This window comes from Sphaeroforma arctica (assembly GCF_001186125.1).
Source record: "Sphaeroforma arctica JP610 unplaced genomic scaffold supercont1.481, whole genome shotgun sequence".
Classification (NCBI taxonomy): Eukaryota; class Ichthyosporea; order Ichthyophonida; genus Sphaeroforma; species Sphaeroforma arctica.
This window is the reverse complement of record NW_014040077.1, coordinates 18,376-28,222: the sequence shown is the minus strand read 5'-3', so window position 1 is coordinate 28,222 and position 9,847 is coordinate 18,376. Positions and strand designations below refer to the sequence as shown.

At 45.3% G+C, this 9,847-nt stretch overlaps 1 protein-coding gene across 1 annotated transcript; it reads left to right on the top strand.

Annotated features, from left to right (window-relative positions):
• Window positions 1–4,410: 4,410 nt before the first annotated feature.
• SARC_06633 (hypothetical protein) lies at window positions 4,411–4,692 on the top strand (the record flags this gene model as incomplete). The annotated part of the gene is made up of 1 exon (XM_014299446.1): window positions 4,411–4,692. The coding sequence occupies one exon, from the start codon at window positions 4,411–4,413 to the stop codon at window positions 4,690–4,692; it is 282 nt and encodes a 93-aa protein (XP_014154921.1).
• Between the last annotated feature and the right edge of the window lie 5,155 nt (window positions 4,693–9,847).

The following is a 9,847-nucleotide window of genomic DNA, read 5'->3' as shown; positions in this document are numbered from 1 at the left end:
ATATATATAGACGTAGTAGACGTAAACTGGCTGATATCATTATCAGTCTCATATTTTTACCGTAGACCTCGGCACCTTTGTCCTCTATGACGAGGAATTCGAAGCCTTAGTCGGTTTCTTTGCATTCGTCATAGTTTAAATAGGGATTAAACTTAGAATGTTTACTTAACCAAACTGACTTTATCATACTGAACGTTGAGTTAAAACATTTATATTAAACTGTGAAAAGAAATTAAATACTGGCGACCTTGGCAATAGTTTAAATAGGGATTAAACCTAGAATGTTTACTTAACCAAACTGACTATATCGTACTGAATATTTGAGTTAAAATATTTATATTGAACTGTGAAAAGAAATTAAATACTGGCGACCTCAGCACCTTAGTCCTCCATGACGAGAAATTCGAAGCCTTAGCCGATCCCTTTGCATTCGTCATAGTTTAAACAGGAATCAAACTTAGAATGTTTATTTATCCAAACCGACTATATCGTACTAAACGTTGAGTTAAAAAAACATGTTAAATTGTAAAAAGTAATTATATTTGAGATACCCCACTTTCCACTACCCTTGCGGGGTAGTTAATAGTAGCATACGTTTAATCGTTTTCTAATTACCCTAACTTGGGGGTGGCAGGGTTTGGGTTTTTGATCACCCACCCTAAAAAAAATTCATCCGTTGAAATTTTACACACATGCACTGGGACCCATGGAGAGTGTAATTTGTCTAAAGTGCAGAAACACAAACACATGCAAGATGATAATCGCTATAATAATAAAAATGTCTGTATCACTCATATAAACGGTGCTGCCTTGCGCTTACACATCGATCCAGTCTAAGCCAGATATCCTTAGAGCTTCGCACACGCACTGTCTAGATTATGATCACGAGAAAGCAAAATCTGTTGCCCAGAAGAAGGATACAATGATCGAAAAGGCTCCACGAATTGGAGGTATGATCAGCTCTGAGCTAGCCACAAACGCATAACTTGAGGTTGATTTTAAACATACATGCACTGTCTGTATTCATCGATTTAACCTATTTCACTATTTTTCGTGAATGGATCTGAGAATGTTGGAGACGTGAAGGAACGAGCTGATGTCGAATACCTCGAAACTAACGAGAAGCAAAGTAAAAGTATGCCTCATGAACCACGGTCCTTGTACGATGTCCAGCCTGATCAACGTGACCTCCCCACCTCCGAATGTCCAAAATATAAAGACAACGAACTACAAAAGGGTACGCCGATTTTGGCATCTGGTACACTGGTCTCAAAATGGAACATGAACATTTTGGTACACTGCATAGTCTATATTCTCGATGTCATGACGTCCATCGGTGAAGGCGCAGACATGCTCGCCGATGCCAAAAACCGTCGCATACTCAATATCTCTATTAGTGATAAATTAATCAACGCCGTCTACAAGGGTCACATTTCTAAATCCCTCTCTGAGTTCTTCAATTACATCTGCATCACTAATAACACTGGCAGCCATGGTCGCTTCTGAGATGGTATAAAACGCTTAACATACTTCACTGCTACGGGCTCTACTGAAACAAGCATGCAAACACTCGAGGAAATACGCCAAGAGTTACTCGACGTGGGTGAAGTAATACCAGATAAGTATTTTATCTGTGCTTTATTATACAGTCGTAGCGATAACTATAACCTACTACGTTCTACAGTATTTGCCAAGGGCACGGATACAATCAGTCTGGAGGAAGTCTATCACCTCACCTTGAAATTTGAAGGCGACCATCATCTTATCGCCCAGCCCATTCCTTCCAGCCTCAACATCCTTCACACCAAGATTCCCCACAGCACACACCATGAACGCAAATATTCCCTATGTTTGACCCTTGGCCATCACACGACTACATCGGTCGCACCTGTCCCGTCGACCGCTCTTACCTCAAATATAGCAAATGTACCCGTGTTGGTCCTAACGATACTGCATGCATGCAGTGATATTACGGCGCCCCTGTAACCGGTGGTTCACATACTATCTACTCGACACTCCCACTGTACCAGGTGTCGACCGCTCTTACCTCAAATATAGCAAATGTACCCGTGTTGGTCCTAACGATACTGCATGCATGCAGTGTTATTACGGCGCCCCTGTAACCGGTGGTTCACATACCATCTACTCGACACTCCCACTGTACCAAGTCTTTTATACCTCCGCCTGTTAGACGCTATCGTCTTCATACTCTACAGACAGCTACAACTGGACCCTCAACCGCTGATCATCTCTGGGCATCCCTCATCGACTCTGGGGCCATGGTACATATCCGCGCTACCACATTCGGCGTTAGTAGTTTCGAACACGGCAATTTTATCGTCGAGTTCCCTGACAAAAGGCAAATTACTCTACTCCAACACGGCCTTCTTCCAGGTCTTGGCCGCGTCCTCATCATGCCCACAGACACCCAAAGTATACTCTCCGTTCAACTCCTTCAACGTCACGCTACATTATTTACTTTCCACCTGCGGTCGACGAATCATAACCTACCGAATGCCATATCCAACAAGCCGGTCATACTATCAATCGCGTCCAAAACACTGCCGGCCAACACGCACTAGCCCCACTTAGTACACACACACTCGCCAACTGGCATACAATGCTTGGTCACGCACATCCGGATGTCAAAATGCGGCATCCTACACAACAGCAATATCACACCATCTCCGATACCTTCACCTTCATATGACGACTAGAAACTCCACTCTGACCTTTTCCAAACATATGTAGTTGATGTCTTTGGACCGCTTGATATCGACCTTTTCGCTACGGCTCACAACGCTCAGGTTCCCAGATACTGCAGTCTCGACCCTGGCACACCCTTACACGATATATTCACGCAATCATGGCGTCAACACAACAAACACTTGTATGGTAACATTCCTTTTCGCAAGCCAACATGGCGAAAGACACTTCTCAAATTCGAACGAGAAAACGTCCTCATCACCATGGTGTTTCCTCTCACACCAAACACACGCAACTATATACAAACTCTCTTCCAATTCAATTCACATGTTGAACATCGCACGTGTTGGCAACACTACATCTGCTGTCCCGCCCATTACCAAGCTACTGTCCGCCGAAGCCGATGTTCTCGCTCACCCTCGTCCGCTGAGTTTCTGCACACCCTGTGGTACAGGCAAAATGCGTCAGCGAGCCTATCTCGCACACCCACAAAGACCACACTTATCTTCCACCTCTCGGTACTGTCTTTCACGTAGATTTAGAACTGGCCTCTCCTCCTCTCTCAATGGGTACACATCTAACATCAAGTACGTGGTTCGTCTACCCACTCAGGATCAAGAATGATGCGTACCACACATTGGCCCAGTTTTATACCGATATCGGGAAAACATATCTCAGTAAATTCACCGAAATTAAGTGCGACCAGGGCGGCGATTTTATCTCTCAAGAATTCCCAACGTATCAATACCCTGTCTCACATTAAGGTCACGTTTATCCCCACTAACTCCCCTGTCCTTCACGGCTTGATAGAGCGCACCAACGGCAGTATCAAGAACATCATGAACTACATGCTCAAAAATGCTCAACGACACGAATGTATGTGGGCTGAAGCTATTCTACTCGAGACTATAACTAAGACTGACCAACTTATCAAGCACAACTCTGACCAATAACCATCCCGGGAAATATTTTACGGCGAATTCCCCACCGTTCGCCTTAAGAACATACATGTATATGGTTGTCAAGTCGCATTCGTGAATCAGGACCAACAGGGCAAACTCGATGACCCCACAATACTCGGCGTATACCTCGGTCACGATCGCTCATCCAGGTACAATGACGATTTCCTCATTCTCAGTCTAAAGTATGGAAGAAGAAAAAATGCCGTTCCCGCGATGTTAAGAACTCTTCCCGACGTGGACCATGGCTGGGACGACGCCAGTCCCTTTTTCCATACCCCGTCCGCCATGTCCCCACCATACGCAAACTTACACTTTCGCTCCAACTCAACCCTAATACCATATCTACACCATCCTCTTCCAACAGCACTGCACCGTTACTTCCAACACCCGTCACTCCAGGCCACCACCGTTCACCCTGCTCCCATCACTTCTCCGCCAATATCTCCTCTACATCCCGACTATGCCCTTCCTACACACACGCCAGTTCCCACACCATCGCTCACCCCACTTCTCCCCACACCTTCCTTCTCGATCACTACCTCTGTCCCTTCTTTAGAAAATATCATCAACAACCTGCTTGCCAGCCACCTTGCTAAACACCGGACATCCCGTACCTTAAAGGGCCTTCTTCAAACCGGGCAACGTGCGCATCACTCGTCAACGCGCTCGTTAGATACACGCATGTCACGCAACCAGGAAATTGTCCCCTAACCCCACCACACAGCCACCCAGGGTGTCTCCTATGACACCTGCTACGCAGCAACCCGGGGAGCCTAATTTCACACTCCCCGTCCTTCACCAACCAGTGGCACAACACATTCCCTCCACACCCACCGGTGTCATGCAACCAGGGAAGCTATTGACCCCCACAGATGTCACGAAACCAGGGGACGGTCCCCTACTCACCACACAGTCACCCAGGGTACCTTCTATGACACCCGCTACGCAGCAATCAGGGAAGCCTACTTCCACACTTCCCACCCCTCAGCAGCCAGGGGAGCCCTCCGTTCCCTTAATCCAGTGATATCTCGCCTTTCAACATTCCCCCCACACGCTCTCCAAACGTCACTTGGGCTACAGATCTCTAGAACATTTATCGTCACGTTCACTATCTTCATTCTTCCTCACTCTCCGACGCTTCCATGGACACCACGTCCAAGGAACTCACCCTGCGCGATAAATATCAGCGAGTATTAGCTCATGTTAAACATGCTCATAAACAATACAAAGCCGACAAACAGTACAGACGAGATGTTCTTCAACATGCTCGTACCACCACCAGTGCCGCTCTCCACAGCCTCGAACATCCTTGATTAAGACGACCACATACACGATCTCGCCACTCCAATCAACACTCACATTTCTTTACCCTCTAGTGCCCAAACGTTGTGGTCTGGTACGGCATTGGCTCATCCCCATCCTCGCTCCTTGACCGAATTATGACGGATAACATGGTCCTACTCGGTATTTCGCACTCTGCACTAACACATTCCACGGCACTACACGGCGCAGACCCGATCCGTACCACAGAGGTGGGTACGCTACTTAGTAGGTCAGCAAGCGAATACATGGTACATTCGATGGTATCAGTGTTTTGTCAGCACCGGCCCGAATTGACTCAGCGCATATCCACCATCGTCGACTCAATTGGCCCAAGCTTCAAACGGGAATTTACTGACCACTTCTTCCCATCGATCTTTCCCGAACCACTACAACGGCTATGAGAGCCATATATTGTAACATACATACATTGTATCTTATCTTTTTAGAAATAAATAATTTTATTCCTATCAACAGGCGCTCTACGATGGAACGGTTCACAAACTCTACACTGGCGGTAATGCCGCACATTCCAATCCACTTACCCCAACTACCCTCCGTGCCGCCATAAAGGGGGAAGATGCTGATCTTTGGCGCGAATCATTCAAACGTGAACTCGATAGTCTTCGTAGGGCCGGCATGTACTGTGAACTCATTCATCCTGATGACATTCACGACGACGCTTTCACTGTCACTAGGAAATGGATATGTAGGATAAAAATGGTCGATGGTTTAGTCGAAAACACGAATTCTGCCTAACTACAACGAGACATATGCATCTACCTGCCATTGCCGTCTCTGCCGGATGACATGCCGAACAACTCGACGTCGACAACGCTCATCTCTATGCTAATATCGACCAGTCAATCTACATAAAACCCCCTCTGGCTCGTTCACCACCGGCCTCCCCGATGATCAAATTATGAAACTGAAGAAAAGTTTATACGGCCTGAAACTGCTGAGCCGATTATGGCACGAACTCATCCGATCTAAACTTCTTGCCATGGGGTTTGTTCAAGCTGCTTCAGACCTTTGCCTATTTATGGCAAACCCGGAAACATTCTTCTGTGGTAACACCATCAATTTTATCTCGGCGTTTAGTCTCTTCTCTAACATGAATTTAGTTGTAAGGATCTCGGCGACCTGCAAAGGCAAATAAGTGTTCGTGTCCTCACAACTCACGACACTATCAGTCTCAGACAAGATAATAAGATCAAGAAAGCCCTCGAGATTCGACATGACAAACTGCCATCCCGCTCCTACATTCGCCACATTGGACCCAGTTTCTCAAAGCACCGGTTCTGCATTTAAATGTGCATACCGAGAACTCATTGATACATAACAATATCCTCGGTGTTGACACGCATTGCTGCACGCTACATGCACAACCCGTTATAGCAACATTGGCAAGCTGGCCTTCGCGTACTCCAGTATCTTAAATAGACTCCTCATCTTGGCTTGACATACCGTTTTCAAAATAACCCTCTAGTCGCTGATGCCATCACTAATGCTCGACTACCGCACCGACGGCTGTCTCTGCCCTGTCTGCCCGGATAGCCACAAGTTCACCACCAGCCACTTTACCTGCATCAGCGGGTTCCTAATAGTAGTTGCACAGTTAACGTATATTATAAACGTATTGACGTATTATCGTTTATACTTATAATACTGGAATACGTTTAATGTATTGGACATGAACAATAATTGAGATATTAAGATTCTGAATATGTGATAGTACTCAGTAGAGTATGGGACTTTACTGTGGACAATTAGGTGGTTTTCCAAATATAGATTGGTTTTTTTCCACTGAAATTAGATTTGTACAGAATATAGGAATGATACAAATCTGACACCTGAAAGTGACACCTTGAGAATCTCTAATTAACGGGAGTACCATGAGAGAGGGTCTCAGGCATGAAATGGTTGTTGGTACAAACCTATGGTATAATCGATAATAATCTCAGAGCAAGATAATCCACTGAGAAAAGGACATGATCAGAGTTGTTAGAATTTAGGACAACCTGGTTTTGATTCCTCCTAGCCAGCCAACTAGATGTGCCCGTCTATGCCTTATATGGGATGGGGAGCTAGGTACCAAGTGATGGGGTTTAGCTGCAGATATATACTGCACCAGCTTGGTGTTTTGATTTCCTTTTTTCTTTTCTTAAGTTGGACTTAGGGATTATTTTATTGGTTATTTTGAGTAGATAATTGTTTCGAGGCGTGAAATGTAAATATGCGTCCAATGAAATGATATCTAATCTTAGTAACTAAAACATAAATAAATCTAGGCCGAAGTAGTGAGTGATTAGAGCAGAGCATATAGACAATAGTCTCAGTCTATAATCCCCTAATCTTTTGCTCACTACCAAGGGCTGAAGCTAAACTTATTTTTAACATTTTGCATTTTAACGTTTATCGTATTGTCTTATTAACGTAAACGTATTGATATCGTATAGTCAGCCTAGAGGAGACCGACTTTTACATATTTTTAAATTTATGTACGCTATCGATATTATGACGAAAAGTAACAAGAAGGCAGCGAATGTAGCTAAGGCTGCAAAAGTAAATTGGTTTACTGGAGGCGATGGAAAGCAAAAAAACACCCCCGGCATCATCAGTGGACTCTGACGTATCTGAGATCACGCCGAGACCGCCAGTACCAACTCCGACTAAACAAAAACGTAAGTAGTTGGCTGACTCAGGTATAGGTGCATCCGGAGGTAATGTGACTACGGAGCCACAGAAGCCACCAGCGAAGAAGGCGAGATCTCGAAAGGGAAAGGTCGAGAAAACGCATTCCTCGGGCAACTCAACTTCAGAGGAAGTCCGACATGCACTGGAATCAGATGTACCATCTCCATCAGTGGATACGCGCAAAGCACGTAGGCGAGATCCTACTTATCACATGATAGCAAGAGATAGGAGAGCCTTCCTGAAGAACTACCTACCAATGGTACATGATTTGAGACCTACTAAGCAGCGGAAGAAAAAGCAAGCCGCAGCGAAGGATCAAAGTCAGGACGAATCAGGGAAGGATGACTCGGAGGATGCGCCAACAGCACTGTTGGATCAACCCCAAATCAACGTATCGGAAGAACAAATGCGATTCGTGGATATAGGTCCGGATGATGTGGACCAGACATTTCACCGTCATGACGACGATTCGGGCAGCAGGATTGCCTCACAATTCCTGCGTATACCCAAAACACCACTCCGATCGGCTTGGCGACAGAACTTTGATCTGGGCAATTCATACCAGGCACAGATTGATCTTCAGGAGGAGGGTCAACGAGAGTTGATCCGACAGCGGGCCAACAGGGCATGGTTGTTTCGAAATACGTATGGAACGTTCTTTCTGGACGTATTGAAGACCAAACTAGATGGTACTATCTCACCGAGGTATGTTATGAATGCAGCGGTAAGAAAGTTTGGATACGATTTGTTTAGGGATAACAAATATTACAAACGGCTAAAATAAATGAAAACTGACGACGGTAAGCAAGTACGCAAAAATTTCCGTCAGTTTTAAAAGATACTGCCGGAGGTATTCGGAACTAGGGGAGATGTAAGTTTTGCATACTTAATTTGGTACGCAATTCGGGATCTTCTGGTAGATCTTCCCGACTTGATATCAAACTATTTGGCACTCTATAAAGTCATATTGGCGTTCGAGATGTTGTCAGACAATGGAGAGGCAAACAGAATCAGATCTTCATCACCCGAAACTCATCCCTCTCCTGAATTGGACGCAACAGCAATGTCGCGAATGGCATCTGAACAGGAGTCTAATCCAAATTCATTTCCGGAAGGAAATCCACAGAGTGCCCCAGAGATATTTCAGAAGGACAAACCGACGGAAGAGCCGAAACCTGATCAGGTGAAAGCGAGAAAATTCTTGTCGTCATCGGGAGACAGTTCGCCCCCAGCGGCTATCCCAAAGACGACAAAAGATGCTGTCCCATCCGAAGCGTTCATTAATATTGAACAGATCGATGGATCAAAGGATGAGGCAGATAACTGACTGCATGGTCTGATGCAATCAGAAAAGAAGGGATCAGATCACTCAAGTAGGGATCTGAAAATTGCTGAATTCACTGTTCAAATGAACAAGGCCGAGGCAGCTTCACTCGAGGCAATGGATCTAGGTAGGATTGATGCCGCTAGTCGTTATATGACAATGACTACGTATATCCAGATTAAGATTGGTTCAGAACAAAGAGTGATTCAGACCGAGAAGGCTGTGGAAGGCAAGAAGTTTATAAAGGACATAGGCAAACTACCAACGACATATAGATCTGATCGAAAAGACCGAAAGGATCCAATCGATACTAGCAGTCTGGCGTTGTTATCTAGGTCTTTGAAAGAGTTTGGACAGATTTTGCTTACAGCCAATCTACGAAAGAACCTATGGTTCGAAGCAGCGCAGCAGAGCTTTAAGCCGTCCTCTTCCAAGTACAACAAGTTAGAGAAGGCTAACCAATCGATCACTAAGCTGAAAACGTGGAAAGAGCAGAGTGAGATGATCGTCCTCTTATTTTCGACGGACCCTCGACCGGAATTGCTTGTATCGATCATGATACCACCGGCTTATTAGAGTTGGACACACACATGTCACGGGCCCAGACTCAGGAGATGTCACCTGATAAGCTATCAATGTGTGTACTATGGGTGCAGACAATCTTTGGGTCAAACCTACATAGGAGAGATCAAGAGATTCTGTACGCCGATATGCATCAATCATACCCGGACAAGGTACGAGAGATCTCCATCGAGGGACCTACCTACGGTATAATGAAGCTAGCGGACTTAACCTAGGCAGAATTTTACTCGAGAGCGGATCAGACGTTTACCAAACG